Source organism: Heterodontus francisci, chromosome 12 (assembly GCF_036365525.1).
Source record: "Heterodontus francisci isolate sHetFra1 chromosome 12, sHetFra1.hap1, whole genome shotgun sequence".
Taxonomy (NCBI): domain Eukaryota; kingdom Metazoa; phylum Chordata; class Chondrichthyes; order Heterodontiformes; family Heterodontidae; genus Heterodontus; species Heterodontus francisci.
The window spans coordinates 111,865,198-111,889,789 of NC_090382.1; the positions used below are offsets into that span (position 1 = coordinate 111,865,198).

Here is a 24,592-nt window from a genome sequence, read left to right on the forward strand (position 1 = left end):
TTGATCCAAAATGGCCTACTGGATGAATAGCCATTTGTCCCTATGGCCTGTTTTTTATCTGATACTCATGTATGTTTCGGATTCAGTCTGTGTAAAAATTCGCTACTCAATTCCGGAAGAATTAGATCTTGGCGCCTTTGTTGGAAATATCGCTGCGGACCTGGGATTAGATGCAAAGCAGTTATTGGAGCGCCGATTTCGGATTGCATCTGAAGGCAAAAAACAATATCTAGACGTGAATTTAAAAACTGGAGCTCTCGTTATAAAAGAAAAAATAGACAGAGAGCAGCTTTGCGAACACCGCCTGTCGTGCATATTGATATTAGAGGCTGTGATTGAGAACCCGCTAAAGTTATACCGTGTAGAAATTGAGATTCTCGACATAAATGACAACGCGCCCGTTTTCCAGAGAAGTGGGGTAAACATTGAAATCTCAGAATTGATGCCGGCAGGAACGAGCTTCCCGCTCCAGAGCGCGATTGATCCAGATGCTGGAATCAACAGTATTCGCTCCTACCAACTAAGCCCCAGCGAGCACTTCACTTTAAAATTACAGTCCATCGGTGAACAAACTGGCAGCCCAGAACTTGTTCTGCAGCGACCTCTCGATCGAGAGCAACAACCGACTCATCGATTAACACTGACGGCGTTTGATGGAGGAACTCCACGAAAATTCGGAACTACTCAGATTAAAATTATCGTGCTTGATGTGAATGACAATGCCCCTTCTTGCGAACAGAACGTTTATCAAATCACCACTGCCGAAAACATATCCCCAAATACTTTGATCGTGAAAGTTACTGCTGTGGATATGGACGAAGGCCTAAACGGTGAGATAATCTATTCTTTCAGCGATCAGACTCCTGATAAAGTGCGTGAGGTGTTTAGCTTGAATTCAGCAAACGGAGAACTCAGAGTAACCGGAATCGTGGACTTTGAAGAAGCGAAGAATTATCAGATTTCGGTACACGCTAAGGACAGAGGTACGCGTTCACTGTCAGTATACTGTAAAGTTTTGATAAAGGTTACTGATGTTAATGATAACTGCCCTGAAATAATGATAACTACTACGTCGAGCTCTATTCCAGAGGATGCTGCTGAGAATACAGCAATAGCTCTCTTCCGAGTTGCGGACCGAGATTCTATAAAAAGGGCAAGTATCTATTGCCGAATCGTCGGAGAAATGCCGTTTCGGCTGAACAGCTCTTTTAATAACTACTACACATTAGTCACTAATGGCGAGTTAGATCGTGAAAAAGTGCCAGAATACAACGTTACCATTACATGTACGGATACTGGCTCCCCTCCCCTCACGACCAACAAAACCATTCGAGTTCAAGTATCAGATATAAATGACAACGCGCCACGCTTTACGCAGCCTGCGTTCGCCATGTATGTGACAGAAAATAATGTTATTGGTGCTTCAATTGGTTTTGTGTCAGCCTTTGATCCAGATTCTAATCAAAATGCGCAAATACGTTTTGATATTTTAGATAGCCTGATACACGGTTTGCCTGCGTCCACTTTCGTCTCAATAAACGCAGCCAGTGGTGCGATCTTCGCACAACGCTCGTTTGATTTTGAACAAATAAAAAACATTCAAGTCCATGTGCAAGCAAAGGATTCTGCATTCCCTCCTCTCAGCAGTAACGCAACAGTGAATGTAATCATTGTTGACCAGAATGACAATGCCCCTGTGATCGTGTCACCTTTGCCAAGCAAAGGGTCCGCCGCAGAGGACACAATGCTAAGATCTGCCGACTCAGGTTACTTGGTTGCAAAAGTGACAGCGACCGATGCCGATTCTGGATTGAACGCTCAACTTTTTTACCAACTCCGCCAGCCCACTGATGAAAGTTTGTTTACTGTGGCTCCAGAAACAGGCGAAATCTGGACTATTCGTCGCTTTGGGCATAAAGATTCACTCAGGCAAAAAATCGTAATTTTGGTGACGGACAACGGAACCCCATCCCTTACATCAACAGTCACCATCAATGTATCAGTGCAGGATGATAGCACAGAAAATGCATCAAATATCGGCATATTGGGGAACTCTGGTCCGTGGAAATACGATTTAAAATTTTATTTAATGATGGTTTTTGGCTCAACCTCGTTCCTACTACTTGTGGCGATTTTAATCCTTGCTGTAAAGGTGCACAGGGATAGAAACGAAATTAACAGCTACTGTTGCTGTTGGCACCCCTCTTACCTTTCGAGAAAGGATTCTTTCCATGGAATTCAAAAGGCTAGTATGAGTCTTCAAATACCGTCCAATTACACAGAGGTGTATGAAAGCGAGAGCCTCCCGCAACCATTTGGCTATGGCATATGTCAAGCTTCTGCCATGAACGATTTTACGTTTCTAAAGTTACAAGGTGTGGCCGCGCCAAGAATTGATATTAACAAGGGCACAGGTAACCCTGCAACACATGGAAAGGCATCTAACTCTACGAACAAAGGTACAACTAATTTTCGCGAGGTGAGTGTCGCGTTGTTAAAATATTAAGCTTCGCCTATGGGGTACGGTGGTGCAATAATTCTGTTACTAAAAGAAAGTACTGTGGTTGTTGAAAATCTGAAATAAAAATAGAAAATGCTGGAAATATCTGTCAGTATATGCGGAGAACTCGGATTGCTTAAAAATATAACAGCTTTGAAAGAAGACAGGAGAAGCTGGGGGAGGGAAGGAAGAACAAACGGGAAAGTCAGTGATATGGTGGAAGGCAGGAGAGATTAAATGACAATACTGCAAGCTTTTTAAAAATGGTAATCGGACAAGAAACAGAAAGATGTCTAGAAGAGGTATAAATGGGTGAAGCAGAATCATCACCAACAGCTGCCATCCATAAAAAAGGGCAGAGGTTATTATCTGAAACTGTTGAACTCAACGTTGAATCCGAAAAGTTGTGAAGCATCTAGTTGAACGATGAAGAGCGATTCCCGGATCGTGCATTGAGCTTTTCATTAGAACAGAATAATAAGCAGCAGACAGAAAGGGCAGAGTGTGAATGGAGGAGAGAATTAAAATGACAGGTTAGCAGGAGCTGTGGGACATTTTGTAGACTGAAAAGTAATGTTTCACAAAGTAATTACCCAAACTACGTTTGGCCTCACCAAAGTAGAGGAGACCACGATGTGAGCAGTGAATGCATTATATTAAAGTGAAAGACGTACAACTAAATCACTTTTACACCTGGAAGATGTGTTTGTAGCTTTGGAGGGTGAGAGGAGAGGAGGTAAAAGAGCATGCATTGCATCTCTTGAACTCCATGGGAAGGTGCTGTGAGAAGGCACTGTATTATGCTACTGAACTAGTATCCAGAGGCGTGGACAAATAATTGTCAGAACGTGAGTGCAAATCGCATAATAGGACTTTACGAACTTGTTTGCGCTGGAAATAAATAAATGAAACTGCTTTCAGTCAACGTGGCCATCAAGCTGTCGGAATACCCCAATTTTTCATTAATCTCACTAATCTTATTTGAGAAGGATACCTACTCTCCTTGCCAGGAAAGGGCTATATAAGGCTCCTGTTCTGTAACAACGTGCATGACTCTCAACTGGCATATTGCCATGGCCTAGCCACTCAGTCAGGGCAACTGAGGATAAGAGCATACGGGAAAGCTTAGGTCGTTCACTATCTTGTATACGTTTCGACTTTCCAGTACATTTTGCGGACCAGCACAAAGCCTGCCCTGCTTTGATCCGTATGCCTTGATGTCTAAAATATATTGCTTCTACTAAACTCGCTGATTTAAATAAATGGCTCAGTCTGGAGGAAACAGTTAAACCCAGCAATTATATAGTTAGAACCTAAAGTGCACGCTACCGCTCCTTTGGGACAGATAATTAATTTTATTACCAAACAGAAAGGGGAAGTACAACAGGGCCTGAATTTCACTGGTAAAGCGGGAAATCATCAAATATTAGCGCGGATGGGATAAGAATAATTTTCGTGTTAGGACGTGAAATGTAAATTAGCACGGTAAGCAGATGAATTTGATTGGAGGAAACCAGAAAATGAAGGATTAAGGAAAAGCTAATGAACAATAGAATAATAAAAGTGCAAGTGGTAAGACAGATGTCTAAACCATCATAGGAACATGAGTAGGTCTTTTAGCCCTTCGAGCCTGTTCCTTCATTCAATAAGATTCTGTCTGAACTGTGACATAAGTCAGCTCAATTGCCCCATATCCTGAATACCTTGACGAGCAAAAATCTATCAATCTCAGATGTAAAATGAACCTTTGATCTAGCATCAATTGCCATTCTTGAATCATAGAATGGATTCATAGAATGGCTACAGCACAGAAGGAGGCCATTCGGCCCGCCGTGTCCGTGCTCTCGTCAAGAGTGCTCCAAATTTCTTCCACCGTTAGTGTGTAGAGGTTCTTCTTAATTTCACTCCTAAAAGGCCTAGCGCTAATTTTTAGAAAAAGAACCTAGTGCTAGATTCTATAACCAGTGGAAATAGTTTATCTCTACCTATCCTATCAGTTCCCCTTAATACCTTGAAAATATCGATCAAAGCACCCCTCAACTTCTCAGTTCCAGGCAATACAACCCTAGTTTGTGTAATCTCTCCTCATAATTGTATCCAGCTATCATTTTGGTAAATCTACACTGCATTTCCTCCAAGTCTAATATAAACTTCCCAAATAAGAACAAAAAGTACTGAAAATACACAGCACGTCAGGCAACATCTGTGGAGCGAGAAACCGAATTAATGTTTCAGGTCTGTGACCTTTCATCAGAACTGGCAAAGGTTAGAAATGTAATAGGCTTTCAGCAAGTGAAAGGGAGGAGGTGGAGAAGAAGAACAAAAGGGAAGGTCTGTGATAGGGTGGAGGGCAGGGGAGATAAAATGACAATGAAATCATAGAATAGAAGACAAAGGGAGTAGCATTAGCCATAGCAAAACACAAAGCATTTGTCTAGAGAGAGTGCTAGTAGCAGAATAATGAACAGATCTGTCTGAAAGCAAAACATGAAAAACAAGTTTAAGACTGGCACATGCTAAAAAAAACAATCAAAATTGCAGTCATGGTATGAAGATGTTGAACTCAGTGTTGCGTTCAGAGGGCTGTAGAGTATCAAATTGGAAGATGACATGGTGTCATCTTGCATTGACCTTCACTGGAACACGTCAGCAGTTCGAAGACAGAAATGTGGGTGTGAGAGCAGGGTGGTGAATTAAAATGACAAGCAGCCAGCAGCTCGGGGTCATGCTTGCAGATTGAGTGGAGGTGTTTCTCCAACTGGTTACCCAATCTGCGTTTGGTCTACCCAATGTAGACCGGACCACATTGTGAGCAGCAAATACTGTATACTAAATTGAAAGAAGTACAAGTAAACGCCTATTCACCTGGAAGGAGTGTTTGGGACTTGGATGGTGAGTAGAGAGGAGATAAAAGGGGAGGCATTACACCTCCTGTGATTGCAGGGGAAGGTGCCTTGGCAAGGGGATGAGGTGCCGGGCTGATGGAGGAGTGGACCAGGGTTTCATGGAGGGAATGGTCCCTTATGAATGCTGGCAGGGGAGGGGAGAAGAAGATGTGTTTGGTGATGGTATCATGCTGGAAGTGCTGGAAATGGTGGAGAATGATCCTTGGATGTGGAAGTTGGTGTGGTAGAAAGTGAGGACAAGGGGAACCCTGTTGCGGTTCTGGGAAGGTGGGGAAGGTGTGAGGGCAGAAGTGTGGGAAATGGGTCGGACACGGTCAAGGATCCTGTCAACCATGGTGGGAGGAAATTCTCAGTTTATGTAAAAGGAAGACATATTCAGAAGCTATTTTAGAAGGTTGCATCAGCAGAGCAGATACAACAGAGATGGACAAACTGGAAGAATGGGATGGAGTCCTTACAGGAGGCAGGGTGTGAGTAAGAGTAGTCGAGGTAGCTGTGAGGTCGGTGGGCTTATATTTAATATTAGTAGATAGCCTATCCCTAGAAATGGAGACAGAGAAGTGGAGGAAGGAAAGTGTCGGAGATGCACCATGGTCCCAAGGTCTGTTGCCCAGAACCTTCCACGGTTTTCCACGTGCGGTCTAATCTGGGCTATGTATTGTTATAATATAGCTTCTACCCCTTGTATTTTAGTCTTTTGGACACAAAGGCAAGCATTCAAATAACCATTTGATTATTTTATGGACTCATCCAGGATATTTTTATAATCATTGTCAAAAGACTACCAAGTATATTTTGAACACACCTCCCCCACTGTGTCTAGCTTTTCACAATTTGGAAAGTGCTCTATTCTATCCACACATTTTTTCTACTTTTACAACCATGTGTCACAGTTCTGCCCATTCGCTTAATCTATTAATAGCTCCTTGTAATTTTATGGTTCCATCAACACTGCTTACAAACATGCAAACATACAAATTAGGAGCAGGAGTAGGCCATTCAGCCCCTTGAGCCTGCTCCACCATTTGATAATATCATGGCTGATCAGATTGTGGCCTTAACACTACTTTCCTATTAACTCCCTATACCGTTTGACTCCCTTGAAAATAAAGTATCTATTTAACTCAGCCTTAAAGATATTCAATGACCCTGTCTCCACTGCTCTTTGGGGAAGAGAATTCCACAGCCTAACGATCCTCTGAGAGAAAATATTTCTTCCCATCTCCGTCTTAAATTGGAGACCCCTTATTTTTAAATTATGTCAGCTGGTTCTAATCTCTCTCATCACGGGAAATATCCTCTCAGCATCCACCCTGTCAAGTCCCCTCAAGATCTTATATGCTTGAATAAGATCACCTCTCATTCTTGTAAACGCCAATGTATACAGTCCCAACCTGTCCAATCTTTCCCCATAAACCCTTCATCCCAGGAATCAGTCGAGTGATCCTTCTCTGAACTGCTTCTAATACAATTATATCCTTTTTTAAGTAAGGAGACTAAACTGTACAACTTACAATGCTACTTATCTTTGTGTCATTGGCACAGTTGGGTATGTGGCTTTCTATCCCATCATCTAAGTCGTGAATAAATATAGTGAATAGTTGAGGCCCCAACAGCATGAGTCGCATTCTGTCAATTCGAGTACTTGCCCATTTTGTATGCCTTTGTTTTAATTTTATGTTGCCCCTTACTTATCCATGATTGTTTTGTTTTGTTAAGTAGAATTCTTGCCCCTTAGGTCTATAGGCTGCTTCTGTACTGCATTAAATTCTTCTTCAGCACCTCACACCAATCTTCCATCATTTTGTTCATTGATATATTAGCTCACTTTACTATGGACAGCCTCTGTCTTACAACATTGAAATCAGCTTTTCCCAAACTACAAATCTTTGTAGCCGTTTCCCCTTTCTCCCATTCAAACACGACATTCAATTTAATCATATTGTGGTTGTTATTAGATAAATTTTCATGCAATGTAAGGTTGTTAACAAAATCTATTTCATTACTCATTACTAAAACAAATGCACCATGTCCCCTTCTTGGCTCTACAACATATTTTTGCCAGTCTGTTTGTCCCAATCTATATGAAAGTTAAAAACCTTAAATAAAACCAATTTGTCTTGGCTACCTACTTGTCTAATCTCTATTTATATAGTCGACAACTTCACAACTGCCATTGGGGTGGGTTGGGTGGCTTTACATAAATCCCACTGCAGTTTTAAATCCTTTTCCATTTCTTAACTGCACCCATGAAATCTCCACTGTCTTTCCTATCCTCCCTTATCATTGAAATTATTCCATCCTCAATCACTAAGTTTAATCTTCACCCTCTCTGCCACCCCACCACGACTATTATTCAGACTCCTTCCTGTTGAATTTATAACTTGGCATATTTAGTTTCTAATCCTGATTGTCTTGTTGCGATGTTCCAGTAATGATGACCGTGTTATACCCTACAATTTGAATGTGCGCCTGGACTTCACTTAATTTGTTCCTTATGCTAAGAACACTTATTTGGACCATAGACCCTAATCTGTCCTCTGTTCTCATGCTTTGCTCACACATTTCTTACTCTTTCTCCTGATTTAATTAATTTAATTCTTTTAGTCATCAAATGTGAAGTTGGGGTTAAGAGACACGAATAAAAATGCAGGTGCCTGATATTACAGACTTGAAATAAACTCGGCTGTTTCTGAAGAGAGTATTGAAATCAAATTTTCAGATGTATATCAATTGTGAGGAGTCATACGGAAGCAAAATCGACAAAAAGGCGTCCTTATTAACGGAATGCATTATTCCATTGAAAGCAACGTACATGTTTCTTAAGAAATTTCGTACTTAGACAATTCCTTTGGGTAGAGTTAAGCGCTAATATATTGAAATCATTTGAATTTCCTGAGGGTGCAATGAAATAGGGATATGACGGACCTGGATGAGTTATTATATTGGCTAATTTTATCAGAGAAAAAAATGGTAGGTGAAGGAGTTCACATTTTACCCATGGGAAATATATATTGGTTTGACATGTGGAAGACGATTGATAGCCTGCAGTCATAGTTTAAGGTCCTGTGAATAATTTAAACATCAGGACGTGCAGGTAGTAACTCCGGATTATTCTTGGTGCCATGAACCAGTGAGTGGACAAATAGGAGAACATGGCAGGTTACTGAATGGCTAGAGACTTGGTGCAGGAGGAAGGGTTTCAGATTCCTGGGACATTGAGACCAGTTGCTGCATGTGGGCTTGTACTACTTCAGTATCTGAGGAATCGTGAATGGTACCGAATACTGTTCAATCATCAGCAAGCATTACCAATTCTGACCTTATCATGGATGGGTGGCCATTGATGAAGTGGCTGAAGATGTTTGGTCCTGGGTCACTACACCGAGGAACACCTCCAGTCCTAGGGATGAGATAATTAGCCTCCAACTACCACAACCATCTTCTTTTGTGTAAGGTCTGACTCCAATCAGTGGAGAATTTTTCACCGATTCCCATTTACTTCACTTTTGCTAGGGTGCCTTGATGGCACACTTGGTTAAATGCTGCCTTGATGTCAAGGGCAGCCACTCTCACCTCACTCGTTGACTTCAGCACTTTTGTTCGTGTTTGGACGAAGGCTGTAATAAGTGGCTCGAGCAGAACCCAAACTGAGCAGCTTATTGCTGAGTAAGTGACAGAAGTGTTAATACCACCTTCCATCACTTTACTGATGATTGAGAGTAGACTGATAGGGCTGTAATTGAATGCTTTGGATTTGTCCTGCTTTTAGTGGACAGGACATACGCGGGCATTTTTTCACAATGTCGGGTAGATGCCAGTGTTGTAGCTGTACTGGAACAGCTTGGCTAGGGGCACGGGTAGTTCTGCAGCACAAGTCTTCAATACTACAGCCGGGATGTTGACTGGGTCCATAGATTTTGCCGTATCCAGCGCCTCTAGCCGTTTCCTGGTGTCACTTGGAGCGCATTGCCTTGGCTGAAGACTGGCATTTTTTTGTTACTCATTCATGAGATGTTGGTGTCGCTGGCCAGGCCAGCATTTATTGCCCATCCCTAATTTCCCTTCAGAAGTTGGTGGTAAGCTGCCTTCTTGAACCGCTGCAGTCCATGTAGGGTAGGTACACCCACAGTGCTGTTAGGAAGGGCGTTCCAGGATTTTGACCCAGCGACAGTGAAGGAACGGTGATATAGTTCCAAGTCAGGATGGTGTGTGACTTGGAGGTGAACTTGCAGGTGGTGGTGTTCCCATGCATTTGCTGCCCTTGTCCTTCTAGTTGGTAGAGGTCGCAGGTTTGGGAGGTGCTGTCTAAGGAGCCTTGGTGCATTGCGACAGTGCATCTTTTAGATGGCACACACTGCTGCCACTGTGCGTCAGTGGTGGAGGGAGTGAATGTTTATGGACTGAGTGCCAATCAAGCGGGTTGCTTTGTCCTGGATGGTGTCGAGCTTCTTGAGTGTTGTTGGAGCTGTTCCCATCCAGGCAAGTGGAGAGTATTCCATCACACTCCTGATTTGTGCCTGGTAGTCAGGCTTTGGGGAGTCAGGAAGTGAGTTACTCGCCACAGGATTCCTAGCCTCTGACCTGCTTTTGTAGTCATGGTACTTATGGCTACTCCAGTTCAGTTTCAGGTCAATGGTAGCCCCTATGATGTTGATAGTGGGGGTGATGGAAATGCCATTAAATGTCAAGGGGAGATGGTTAGAAGATTTCCTCTTGTTGGAGATGGTCATTGCCTGGCACTTGTGTGGCGCAAATGTTACTTGCCACTTAGCAGACCAAGCCTGGATATTGTCCACATCTTGCTGCATTTCTACATGGACTGCTTCAGTATCTGGGGAGTTGCGAATGGTGCTGAATATGGTGCAATCATCAGCGAACATCTCCACTTCTGACCTTCTGATTGAAGGAAGGTCATTGATGAAGCAGCTGAAGATGGCTGGGCCTAGGACACTACCCTGAGGAACTCCTACAGTGATGGCCTGGAGCTCAGATGATTGACCCACAACAACCACAACCATCTTCCTTTGCACTAGGTATGACTCCAACAAGCGAAGAGCTTTCCTCCTGATTCCCATTGACTTCAGTTTTGCTAGGGCTCCTTGATGCCTTACTCGGTCAAATGCTGCCTTGATGTCAAGGGCAGTCACTCTCACCTCACCTCTTAAGTTCAGCTCTTTTGTCCATGTTTGAACCAAGGTCGTAATGAGGTCAGGAGCTGAGTGGCCCTGGCAGAAACCAAACTGAGCGTCACTGAGCAGGATATTGCTAAGCAAGTGCCACTTGATGGCACTGTTGATTACACCTTCCATCACTTTGTGATGGTAGGGACCTCATAGGAGGCCAAGTTGCATTATCCACTTGGCACTTCTGGATGAAGATGGTTGCAAATATTTCAGTCTTGATTAGAGCTGTTTCAATGTTATGGGAAGGGTGAAAATCTAATTGGAGAGATCCGTGGACCTGGGAGATAACAACACTGTGGCAATGAGAGATACATTGGAGATGGGTTGGTAATTTTCAAGAACAGAGGAATCGAGGTTTTTTTTTAATGAGGGGGCGATGCTGATGGTTACTAAAGAATGCACGGTGTTTGTGGTGAAAGAACCCTATTCACAATGACAGCTTGCATCAGAGCCAGGATGTTTAATGTTCAGCCCTTTAGTGGTCGAGCGAGTAGGAGGTAGGTCTCGTGGTTTACAGCTTTCATGGTTCTCGAGAGGGAATCGCGGGAAAAGCTAGACAGAGGTAGGAGTTTCAGACAGTGGTGGTGATTGCCAGGGGATTCTGGTGAAGGATTAGTTTCATTGGCAACAGCTAAGGAGGAGAGCAGAAGCACTTAATGAGATGCTGTCTCCCTTGCTAAGAAACAAATCCACGGATACCACACAGATTGTTAAATCTGAGTATGGATAGTAACAGAAGAGAGGCAGAGGGAGGGGATTGAGAGTTAAGAAAATGAATCACGCATTATTGACATGTTCCAAGATAAACATAGATCATTGGCTTGTTTTAGCAGAGGAAATTAAGATCCTAAAGGGCTCGATATATTGCAGCCAGATCCGGCAGGGTTGAAATAGGGTGGGGGCATGAGTGGTGATATAAATAAGAGGTTGAAGATGGTGCATTTAGTGATCACAGATTAGTGACGCCATGTCAGATAGCGAGGGAAAGGCAATAATCATGAACATTAAAGGAGAATTTATCGGGAGGACATGAGGACAGTGCGCTCAGAGGGGAAAAGGCAAGGGTAGGCGGGGATGAAGACTTGACTCACTCGTGATACAGCTTTACTGATTGAAAGGATTAAGAAGATGCCAGAGAATTCGTGAAAAAGGCCAAGGTATAAAGTGGCAATAAGGGCCACCTACAGCTTTCAAGATGACATGGTGCTGTGGTGTGTGAACTGTGAAAGAAGATGCTGAAGTTAGTCTCCAGGGCGTACCCTGGTAATGAAGATGAGTGACAGAGTAAGATAAGGTACTGCTAATGGCTGCGTTTAATGGTCTTGTGGCAGGTGCCTTCCTGAGACTGCCAAGAAACGTAGAGAATATCCATCAGCTTATCGTAAGGAGATTCAAGCCTGAGAAAGTGGCAGGAGTACTATAAATTGAGACCTGTAGCATGAGTTTGTTTAGGGCAGCTGCTTCAAAGTAAAATCTGCTGGAGGCGTTCTAAACGACAGGCGAAACAAAACAATTTCACCGCCCATGGGAAGTAAGCAGATCGCAAAAAAATAAGTGATGGGGGTCAGCATCAAGAACAATCCCAGCGGGACTGGCATAGAACTGTCGCAGTGTGGAGTGAAACATCCCAGGAAAGGAGCGGGAAATGAGCCTGAAGAAGCCGACCGCAAAGTAGAATGGCAAACCAGCAAATAATATAGTTCCTTTGGAAAGTAATGGAGAAAATAAAGATTGCAGTAAAACCCTGAGGTCAGCGGTGAAACCCTGAGGTCAGCCCAGTAAAGACTGACTTTCTGCCCAATGCCCACCGTTCAGCTGAAAAGCCAGCAGTGTAGTAGAATGTAGTTCAGCACACATGTGGATATTTGAAGAGATGAACTGACAGCGCAAATTTATGGCAACAGAAGCTTAAGGTTGAGACCAGCAGGCCAGACCAATTACGATGGCAGAAGAGTCCAGGACATAATTCTCGAAAAGTGCCCACGGAAAATACAAACCAAAATTGGACATGAGCAACCTGCTATTAGAAACAAAGAGTCTAAGTTGTGCGGGAGAGGAAAGGGGGTGGGGTAGCAATGGATGAGCACGAATGGAGTTGCGAAGGAGAAAAAGGTTGGAAGTTGCCCGGGAACGGAGCCGAATGCTCCTCCACGTTGCATGCATTTGTGTTTCATGAAGCTGCCATGATTCCCCAAACACGATTTACCATACGAGATAGCCATATGATGTTATTCTGCCAAATTGCAGTTAAAGTTAGTAATACTCAGCAGTTTTGAATTCTCACACTAGTTAAGCAAAGTTGAGGTAAGTATTTGCATGTGAGAAGAAAATTAATTTCCCGAAGGTGTGCGGAATCAAATATTCTTGCGCGTCATATGAAAGCAGTTATCAAGCTAGATTTCCGTCCTTGTAGACCGGTAAATTGTTTCCTATAACTTGGTTGATGAAAAAGACATGTACAAACGATTTTAACCAAATAATTGCCGAATCCGGAATGTTAATGAAAATGCTTTAGTGCAGCTAACCATTGCCATGGATGATTGCATAGTTTAATTCTTTTTCGCCGAGATCCCCAAGGTGTATTGAAGAAATTAATATATTAGTAAAAAGAAATGTCTTTTCAATGCATCTCATATAATTGTAATTACACTACAATTTAATGAGGAAATAAAATAAATCTTCTCAGAAATATAGAACACCAAAGTCAATTAAAGTTGCACAACCTTAAATAGTCAAAGCAGTTCATTCCGGTGTTCAGCAGAGGCACTATTGCTTTAAGATTATGTGATATTATTGGCCGAGTCTCTTTGTGTCGCTGTCTACCAATGAGGTGAAGTAATGTGCCTGGAGATCCAGCAGCACGCCCCTTACACAAAACAGTGCGCAGTATCGAAGAAACGAACAACACACAGCGTTCCAAGCTCTTAATTCGCAACTAAGCAAAGGCCGAAAAAATATAAGGTCATTTGTAAAAACATTCTCAGCGATCGCAATTAAAGGCGTCTCGGTGTTGTTTAGAAATTACAGCTTTCATCTCGCTAACCAAGGTAATGAACAATTACGTTTTGGACATTATATCTAGGGGCGTATAATTTATCAGAGAATCTGGCGGGTATATTTGCAGTAAATGGATCAAGAATGGCCTCCTTGCTAAACAGGCGAATGTGGCAATGCCACGTTCTTTATGTGATATTCATATGCGTTTCCAATTCAGTTTGTGAGAATATTCACTACACAACTCCTGAAGAATTGGAGCTTGGTGCCTTTGTTGGTAATATTGCCTCGGACCTGGGGTTAGATATTAAACAGCTCGTTGCGCGCAGGTTTCGGATTGCATCTGAGAACAAAAAGAAATATGTAGACGTGAATTTAAAGACTGGAATTGCGTTTATAAAGGAGAAAATAGACAGAGAACAGCTTTGTGAACAAATCTTCACATGCGTATTGGTATTAGAGGCTGTGATTGAAAATCCGTTAAAGTTATATCGTGTAGAAATTGATATTCTCGACGTAAATGACAACGCGCCCGTGTTCCAGAAAAGTGAGGTTAACATTGAAATCTCAGAACTGGTGCTAGCTGGAACAACTTTCCCGCTTCAGAGCGCGATTGACCCGGACGCTGGAACCAACAGTGTTCGCTCCTACCAACTCAGCCCAAACGAGTATTTCACTTTAAAATCGCAGTCAGACAACGAACAAACTGGCATCCCAGAACTCGTGCTGGAACGACCCTTAGACCGAGAGCAACAATCGACTCATTTGTTAACATTGACGGCGTTTGATGGAGGAACTCCACAAAAATTCGGAACTACTCAGATTAAAATTACTGTGCTTGATGCGAACGACAATGCCCCAGTTTGTGAACAAAACGTCTATCAAATCACCACTGCAGAAAATGTACCCCAAAATACTTTGATTGTGAAAGTAACTGCGGTGGATGTGGACGAAGGCCTAAACGGTGAGATAATCTATTCTTTCAGCGATCACACTCCTGATAGAGTGCGGGAAGTATTTAGCTTAGATTCGGCAAACGGAGAAATCAGGGTAACCGGTATCGTGGACTTTGAAGAAGCGGAGAATTATCAGGTTTTGATACAAGCTAAGGACAGAGGTACCCATCCAGTACCAGTATACTGTAAAGTTTTGATAACGGTAACTGATGTCAATGATAATTATCCTCAAATAATGACAACATCTACATCGAACACGATCCCAGAAAACGCTTCGCCGAACACTGCAGTAGCTCTTTTAAAGGTTACGGACCGGGATTCTGAAAATAGAGCAGATGTTTATTGCCGGATCACCAGAGATATACCGTTTAAGCTGAATAGATCTTTTAATAACTACTACACCTTAGTCACCCATGGTGATATAGACCGTGAAAACGTGCCGGAGTACAATATTACCATTTTTTGTACGGATACTGGTTCTCCTTCCCTGTCGACTACGAAAACCATTCGAGTTCAAGTGTCAGACATAAACGACAACGCGCCACGCTTTACGCAACCTTCCTTCACTGTGTATGTCGCAGAAAATAATGTAATTGGTAATTCTATCGGCTCTGTGTCAGCCTTTGATCCAGATTACAATGAAAATGCCCAAGTTTCGTATTCCATTTTGGACAATCTTATAAACGGTTTGCCTGTATCTTCATTAGTCTCAATAAACACAGCTAATGGCGTGATGTTTGCACATCGCTCGTTTGATTTTGAGCAACTAAAAACGTTTCAAGTCCATGTGCAAGTAAGGGACGCTGGATCGCCACCACTCAGCAGTAATGCAACTATCAACGTGATCATCGTAGATCAGAATGACAATGCCCCTGTGATCCTGTCACCTTTGATAAATAAAGGTTCCGCAGCAGAGGACACAATACCAAAATCTGCCGATTCGGGTTACTTGGTTGCAAAAGTGACAGCCACTGATGCCGATTCTGGACTGAACGCTCAACTTTCCTACCAACTTCGTCAGCCCACTGATGACAGCTTGTTTACGGTGGCTCCAGAAACAGGAGAAATCTGGACTATTCGCCGCTTTGGGCATAAAGATTCACTCAGGCAAAAAATAGTCATTTTGGTGAGGGACAATGGAACCCCGTCCCTTTCATCAACTGTCGCCATCAATGTATCAGTGCAGGATGATACAACAGAAAACGCATCTAATATTGGCATGTTGGGGACCCCTGGATCAGGGAAATTGGATTTCAAATTTTATTTAGTGATTGCTTTTGGTATAACCTCATTCATTTTACTTGTGGCTATTGTGATCCTCAGTTTTAAGGTGCACAGAAATAGAAATGGCACTAGTAGTTACTGTTGCTGTTGGAACACGTCGTATTTTCTACGGAAGGATTCGCTCCATGGAATTCAAAAGGCTAGTGTAAATCTTCAAATACCATATAATGACACAGAGATGTATGACAGCGCGACGCTACCGCAACCATTTCTCTATGACGCGTGCCAAGATTCAGCCATGAAAGATTTCATGTTTCTAAAGTTACACGGCTTGACAAAGCCCACGATTGAGATCAAAACTGGCTTATGTGTCGCTGCTGAGCATGAAAAGGCATCAAACTGTACAAGCAGGGAAGTCACTGCATTTCAAGAGGTAAGTGGTATATTTTTAGAATGTTAAGCTTCACTCAGCGTTTTAGAAGGTGCTGTAGAGTAGCAGTTATGCTGTTGCACTAGCAATCCTGGATCTGGACTAATAGTCGATCATGTAATGGCAGTGTGAGAAGCTGATTTCGCTTAAAATACATTTCAAGATCAAAACAAAGCTGCTTTCGGTATAGGTGACCATCAAGTTGTTGGAATATTGCAGTAAATTCAATTTAAGGGCGGCACAGTGGCGCAGTGGTTAGCACGGCAATATCACAACTCCAGCGACCCGGATTCAGTGCTGGGTCCTGCCTGTGTGGAGTTTGCAAATTCTCACTGTGACCGCGTGGGTTTCCTCTGGGTGCTCCGGTTTCCTCCCACAGCCAAAGACTTGAAGGCTGGTAGATAAATTGGCCATTGTAAATTGCCCCTAGCATAGGTAGGTGGTAGGACAATTGAGGGAAGGTAGGGATGTGGTATGGGATTATTGTAGGATTAGTATAAATGGGTGGTTGATGGTCGGCACAGACTCGGTGGGCCGAAGGGCCTGTTTCAGTGCTGTATCTCTCTATGATCATTAATGTCACGAACGTCATTGAAGGAAAGAAGCTTGCTGTTACGCATTATTGTCGAAATGTGTCTCCAAACATACAACACGTTGTTTGATTCTTTGTGGCCTAGCAAACCACACAATCAGGGCAACTGGGATAACAACAGAGTAAGCCATTCCAGCCAGTTTCTCAATTCTATTATATCCTGGCTGATTTGTATCTCCATCCCATTGTTGCAAACTCCTTGATACTCTTACCTAACAATGATCTATAGATGGCAGTCTTAACAGTTCCAGGACATTAAAACTGTGCATCATCTATTGATCTTGTTTATCTAATAAACAGCATAGTTTCCCTAGCTGAAGGGAAGTATGATATCTGGCCATTTCATGGATCGCACCTGACGAATGATTACCTCATATTACATACCAAAGATTCTTTAGGATCAAGAAAATATTATATCATCAAGAAGAAAGGGAAAGTGACGCAGGGAAGCTGTAACACTGGTAAATCAAGAAAGGGTCAAATCTTAGCGCATATGAAAGATGGAATAAGAATAAATATAATAAAAAGACTATAAATGTGAATTACCTAGGCATGCAGACGAATATGGCTAAAGGTAGTTAGAAAAGATAAGAGGCTGGTTAAGAAAAAGTTAACAAAAAAAATAAGCAAAATGGAAGGAACAAATTAATCTATCAACGTTGATGGATTTACATGGATATGCAAAGCATCACAATATAAGTTGCGTGTATTAGCATTAATTATAATGGATGGATGTTTCTGCTGCCTTTAAAGAAACTTGGCTTCTTTGATAGAGAGTATGGAAACCAAACATTTACAGTTAACACATTTTGTGGCTTTCAATCACCTAGGTTCTATTAAAAAAGGCAGACGATTCCCTGCCAAAAGCGTATTCTATATGTGGTACAGAATTGCTTTCTTGTTCGGTTTCTACAAAAGTCAAAAGAGTTATTTGTGTTGTAGAATAAATCTATAGCAATGATCCAGATAATCAACCAGATAATGATCAAAGGTTTAGTAATCATATTGTCAATGCAACTCAGATCGTTATGTAGTTATGCAAAAGAGAGAATGGCAGAAAATATTGCACATTCAAGAACAAATTTTAAAGAGCAACAGTAACAAAAGCATTAAGAATTAAGAACTGATGAGCAAATTTTAACAAAACGTTTGCTTTATTGAAAAATGAGATAAAAAGGAGTGGTACAGTAGCATAGTTGCTACATTACTGGACTAACAATCCAGAGGCCTGGACTAATGATCCACAGAAATTAGTTTAAATCCCATCATTCAACTGGGGAATATAAATTCAGCTAGTTAAACAAAATCTGCAATGAAAAGCTAATTTCAGAAATGGTGACAATGAGATAACCAGAATGTTATAAAAGCCTATCAGCTTCATTGATGTTCCTTAGGGAAGGAGATCTGCCCTCATTACCTAGAATGACTTGGATCTAACTTCAGACCTAAGGCAACGTGTTTGACCATAAACTGTCTATTGAAATGGCCTAGCAAGCCACTCAGTTGTGTAAATGATAAAACCAGATGGACCACTGGATGTGACAAAGGCACAAGCAGCCCAGTCTACGAGTTACCCAGTCCTCCTCACGAACACCCAGGGGCTTACACCAAAATTGGGACAACTGTTCCACAGACGATTCAAGCAACAGCCTGACATAGTCATAATCATAGAATCATGCCTTTCAGCTGATGTCCCTGGCTTTTCCATCATTATTCATAAGTATGGCCCATCCCACCAGTAGGACAGACCCAGCAGAGGGCGGGTCACAGTATGCATACAGTAAAGACTTAATGCGCCTGTGAGCTCTAAACATTGAAAATGGACCCCATGGCATCTCAAGGAATCAGGCCGAGCGCAGGTAAGGAAACCTCCCGCTGCTCAGAACCTATCGTCCTCCCTCAGCTGATGAATCAGTATTCCTCCATATTGAACATGACTTTGAAGAAGCACTGAGAGTAGCAAGGGTAGAAACATTACTCTGGTGGGAGACTCTAATGTCCCATCAGCAAGTGTAGTTCCATAGCATCAGTACTGACCACGTCCTGTACGACATTGCAGCAAAAGTAGGCCTGCAGCACATGGTGAGAGAAAAAACACAAGTGAAAAAATTACTTGACCACGTCCTCACCAATCTACGTATTACATACATTATTGGTAGTAGTAACCATCAAACAGTCTTTGTGGAAACAAATTCTCATCTTCACACTGAGAACACCCTCCATTGTGTTGTGTGGTATTACCACTGTGCTAAATAAGATAGATTCAAAACAGAACTTGCAGCTCTAAACTGGGCATCCATGAGGCACTGTGGACCATCATCAGAAGATCATTTTAGGACAATCTGTGACCTCATGGCCTGGCATATCCCTCACTATCGTTTCTATCAAGCCAGGTGTCAAGCTTGGTTCAATGGAGAGTGTAACACAGCAGGCCAGTAACAGTACCAAGCTTACCTAAAATGAGGTGAAGCTACAATACAGGACTATCTGCTTGCTAAATAGTGGAAAACATGTCATAGAGAGAGCTAAATGAGCTCACAAGCAACTGATCAGATTAAAGCTCTGTAGTCCTTCACACCCAGTTGTGAATGATGGTGGACAATTAAAGAACGAACAGGAGGAGGAGGTGCCCCAAATTTCGCCATGTTGAATGATGTTAGAGCCCAGCATGTGTATGCCCCTATAACACTAGCTGTTGTTATAACCAGGTGAGAAATGTGTCTAGGGGTCTTTTACTGTCTTCACCTGGTAATATTGTAACAGGGTTTAATTTTTAAATGCATTGTGTATTGAGCTCCCACCTTGCATTGTGTATTGAGTTCACCACTTTCCAATTATAAGGCAAAGAAATGAGCATAAACAGGTTTTCTTAGGTTTAAAAAAAAGTGAAATTTATTAAAACATAAACTTAAACTCTAATTCGGTAAACGCCTATGGATACACGCCGTGTCCCATGCTAGCATGCATTCGTGATATGCACATGCAAATATAGACAGGAACTAGCAGAAGAAAAATAAAGTGGAGAGGTGTGAGGCAATATGAGAAGAGCTTTTTGTTTACTGTGCTTCCAGATCACTGTAGTCCTTTTGTAAGTAGTCTTTCTTTTCCTTGGAGCCCAGTATTCTTCTTAAACTTTGTTCACTGTCGGAGAATTTTCTCTCTTGGGGTTCATATGTCTTCAATGATTTCCGAAGCTGGTGAGAGTGAGATGAAAGCAGACAGGAGAGAGGTTTTTTCTAGTCCAGGAGTGAACAGCCTTCTGAGTTTTATCCCTGTGGCCAATTCAAATTCAAAAAACTCCAACAGTCAGCCAGTCCTGTGACTAAACTGGTCTGATAACCTTTATTTGTGTATTCAGTCTTCTTAGTAGTTAACCTGGAATGCTTCAGTGTCTGGTAATCAAAACTCCATTGTGGATTAAATTGGAGTAGGAAATAGCTCCTTTGTCCTTTGAAGTACTGTCTGTTGATATGCTAATGTCTCATTCCAGCCAAAGTGTCCAATTGTTTTTTAAAGCAAGTTCTTTCATCACCAACAACAATTTAAAATCAATGTTCATGTGGCGAAATTAATTTTCCCCATTCTTGGTGGATGGCGGACTTGTTCCAGTATGATTACAGCACCAGCATCTACCAGACAAAGTGCATTATTTTCCCTGTATGACCTGTCCACCAAAAGCAGTACAAATCCAATTCAGCCAATTACAACCTCCCCCACCACCGGCACCCCCCAAACAGTCCACGTTTAATCATGAGCAATGCGATGGAAGGTGATAATGACAGTGCTGTCAAGTGGCACTTAATCACTAATAACTTGCGCGCTGATACTCATTTTGAATTCAACCAGGGCCACTCAGCTCCTGACCACATTACAGCCATGGTCCAAACATGAACCAAAGGGTTTGATTCCAGAGGTGAGTTGAGAGTGCCTTCCTTTGAAATCAAAGCAGTATTTGACATGAGAGTGTGGTGGAGGCAGGTTCAATTGAGGCATTCAAATTGTTATCTGAAAAGGAAGAATGTGCAGGGTTACAGGGAGAAGGTGGGGGAATGGCATTAGGTGAATTGCTCATTCGGAAAGCCGATGCAGACACGAGGGGCCGAATGGCCTCCTTCTGCACTGCAACAATTCTGTGATCAGGGAACCTTAGTAAAATTGAAGTAAATGAATAAAAGGGGGAAAATTCGACATTGCTGGAGTCATAGCTAGCACAAAGGAAGATGTTGTGGTTTTGGAGGCCAATCCTCTCAGCCCCAGGACCTGACTGCAGAAGTTGCTCAAGCTTGTGTCCTGGGTCCAACTATCTTCAGTTGCTTCATCAATGACCCACCCTCCAAGAAAAGTTCAGATTTGGGTATGTTTGCTGACAATTGCACAATTTTCGGTTCCATTCACAAGTCCTCATGTGATGAAGCGTTCGCTGCCCATGCAGAAAGAGCTGGACAACACTCAGGCTTTAACTGATAAGGGACAAATCGCATTTCTACCACACAAAGGACAGGCAATGAACACCTCCAACAACAGTCCAGTCACCTACTCTTAACATTCAACAGCATTACCGTCACTGATTTCCCCACTATGAACATCCTGTAGGGCACTATTAACCGGAAACCTGACTGAACTAGCCACATAAATACCGTAGCTACTGGAGCAGGTCAGAGGCTGGGTAGTCTGCGATGAGCAACTCATCACTGGACTCCCCAACACCTATCCAGCATCTACAGGGCACAAGTCAGAGGTTTGCTGGAATACTCTCCACCTGTCTAGATGAGTGCTGCTCCAACAACACTCAAAATGCTCGACACCATCCAGAGCTAAGCCATGCACTTGAACGCCACCCAACGACCAGCTTAAGCATTCATTTCTTTCACCACCTTTGCGTCATGACTGCATTGTGCACTGTCTACAAGAGGTACTGCAGCAACTCGCCAGAACTTCTTCAACAGCACCTTCTTAACCTGCAAACATTTGTGGGATAGAAGAACATGGGCAGAAAGTGCTTGAGAGTACAACCATCCCCAAATTCCCCTCCAAGTTACACAACATCGTGACTTGGAAATATATGGCTATTCCTTCATTGCCGCTGGGTCAAAATCCTGGAATTTCCAACAAATCGCACTGTGGGAATACCTACAGCACACAGGTTGCAGCGGTTCAGGTAGACCCATCCAGACCCACCTTCTCAAGGACAATTAAAGATAGACAATAAATACTGGCATTGTCAGTGATGCTGAATCCAATGAATGAATGACAAATACTTTTTTGTTATGGAGGAAAGAATAAAAATGTTGTTGACAAATTGTTGACTGCAGAAGCATTGTTCCTAAATGGGAAATTTAGAGTGAGAATAAAATTCAAGCAGATAATTGTCACACAAATGTTGATCCAGTTCTAAAATACGTTCTCATTAAAGGCTAATGGAGAAGAGAGCTTAAATGTAACTATAGAACAAATCAAGTCATTTCTCACGAAATTCAGAAAATTTAAGAAACTGGATATGTGTAATTAATTTGCGAAAAACCATCAAGTCTACCTTTCATTCTATTAAAATGCCTCACGTTTTTATGCCCTTTATATTGCACTGTGCTAATAGATAGGCATCTTAACGAATTTGTTCAAAAATGCGCTTTCTGATAACCTCAGTAAATGTTGTGCTTAAAATGTAATGCTAATTTGTGCGCTCATGATTAACGACAACCTAGTTAATGATGAAAATAGTGGTCAATGTTTCACTTCATGAAATATAATTATATACGCTTATGCAGTTTTCTATATAGCCTTTCAAGTAGAAAAACGCTCAAATGCACAACGAGAAAAATGGACACAATGGACAAGGAGAAGAACCAGAAAGCTGCTGCCAACAGAGGGTTTTATGGAAGATTTTAAAGGAGATTTTGAGGCTTTTAAGGATTGATGGCCAATGCGTGGCAGATCATCAGGTTCAGGGTCAGAAAGAATATCTTTCAAGGTTTTAAACAGAGCTGTTTGTGAAATGCTGGAAAACTAATTAGAAATATTCAAAGAGAAAGCACAAGTTAAATAACTTATGGGTTTGGGCACAATATGTTGGAGATGAGGGAATTATTGGCGATCAGGTGCTATTTTGCAAAGGCAGGGCGCCCACAGCTGGATTTCTTAACGTGTGGGGCGATGTTGCTGGTTTCAGCAGAGAAAGGCTTTGTGTTTGGCGATGGATGAACCATTTACAATGCCAGTTGGCGTGAGAGCCAGGAAGTTCAGTGGTCATTGGTTTATTGGTAAAGCGATCAAATAGGATCAAAGAATCAAAAGGTAATTCTGGAAGCAAATAAGCTTATGAGGACTTGGCTGTAAATGAGGGAAAGTAGACAGAGCTGGAGTTTAAGGCAAAGTGGTGGGGGGAAGATGTTGGGGAAGGACTGGTTTCGTGGCAGAGGTGTTAAAGAAGCAGTGATGACAGTTGAATATGTAGCCTCTGTCTTGCTATTAAAAATATTCATGATCCTCTGGCGCTTGTACTTATTTGTGAGTGTGGAGTACCACGGAAGAGGTTTAAGTAGGAAGATGGGAATTGGGATGTAGAACCAAGGCCTGTTTTGGATTCCAATATGGGATACAAGCCTAGACTGTCTCACCATTCCTCATAAGCCACCACCCCCCACCCCCTCACCACCACCCAGCCGCCCCCAATCACCCCCTCCCCCTCCTCCGCCGCCCACTCCAGGTATTAGTCTAGTAAACCTTCTCTGAACTGTTTCCAATGCATTTACATCCTTTTTCAAATAACAAGACCAATACTGTACACAGTACTCCAGATGTGGTCTTACCAATGTCCTGTATAACCACGCGACTTTTATATTCAGTTCCCCTCGCAATAAACGAGAATATTCTATTAGACAAAATACAAGCAGAAAGTGTTGGAAATACTCAGCAGGACAGGCAGCATCTATGGAGAGAGAAGCAGAGCTAACGTTTCAGGTCTGTGACCTTTCATCAGAACTGCCAAAGGTTAGAAAAGAATTAGGTTTTAAGCAAGTAAAGGGGTGGGGGGGGGGGGGGGGGGGGTGTTGTGTGGGGGGGGCGCGAGTTGGAGGGGAAGAGAACAAAAGGGAAGGTGTGCGATAGGGCACAGGGCAGGTGAGACAGCTTTATTATTTAATCTCTCTTACCCTCTGCCCAATCACACACCTATCCTTTTGTTCTCATCCCTACCAAATGCCAACCGACGCTTCACTTGCTTTACACCTAATTCCTTTATAACCTTTGCCAGTTCTGATGAAAGGTCACAGACCTGAAACGGTAACTCTGCTTCTCTCTCCACAGATGCTGCCTGATCTGCTGAGTATTTCCAACACTTTCTGTTTGTATTTTGTCAAATAGAATGTTGTCGTTTATTGCGAGGGGAACTGAATACCGGGCATTGCTAAGCAAGCGTGTAAACAATCAGCCAGAGCAATTTGAATAGACGGTTTCATCGATTGGATTGATTTTTGTTGAGCCATTCAAGCATTGATGAGCAAGATTAGTCAAATTAAAGGTGTTCAGTACCATGAAATACAATACTAATTAATTTACATGTCAATGAGGACATCATATAAATCATATAATAAAATGTACATCAATGTCAATTAAAGTTGCACAACGTTAAATGCACAAAACAATACTTCGGGTGTTCAGTAGAGGCACTATTGCTTTAAGAGTACTTGCTGTGGTTATTGGCCGAGTCTCTTTGTGTCGCTGTCCACCAATGAGATGAAGAAATGTGGCAGAGGATCCAGCACCACTCCCCCTTCACCAAGCACTGCGCAGTATCGAAGAAACGAGA

The 24,592-nt window shown here is 42.4% G+C and overlaps 1 protein-coding gene across 1 annotated transcript; it reads left to right on the plus strand.

Annotated features, from left to right (window-relative positions):
• Nucleotides 1–10: 10 nt before the first annotated feature.
• On the plus strand, nucleotides 11–22,702 carry LOC137375748 (uncharacterized). Its single transcript, XM_068043137.1, has 4 exons — nucleotides 11–2,459; nucleotides 13,675–16,199; nucleotides 22,202–22,289; nucleotides 22,554–22,702. Exons 1-4 carry the CDS (start codon nucleotides 11–13, stop codon nucleotides 22,700–22,702), a joined length of 5,211 nt encoding a protein of 1,736 aa, XP_067899238.1.
• Nucleotides 22,703–24,592: the final 1,890 nt, after the last annotated feature.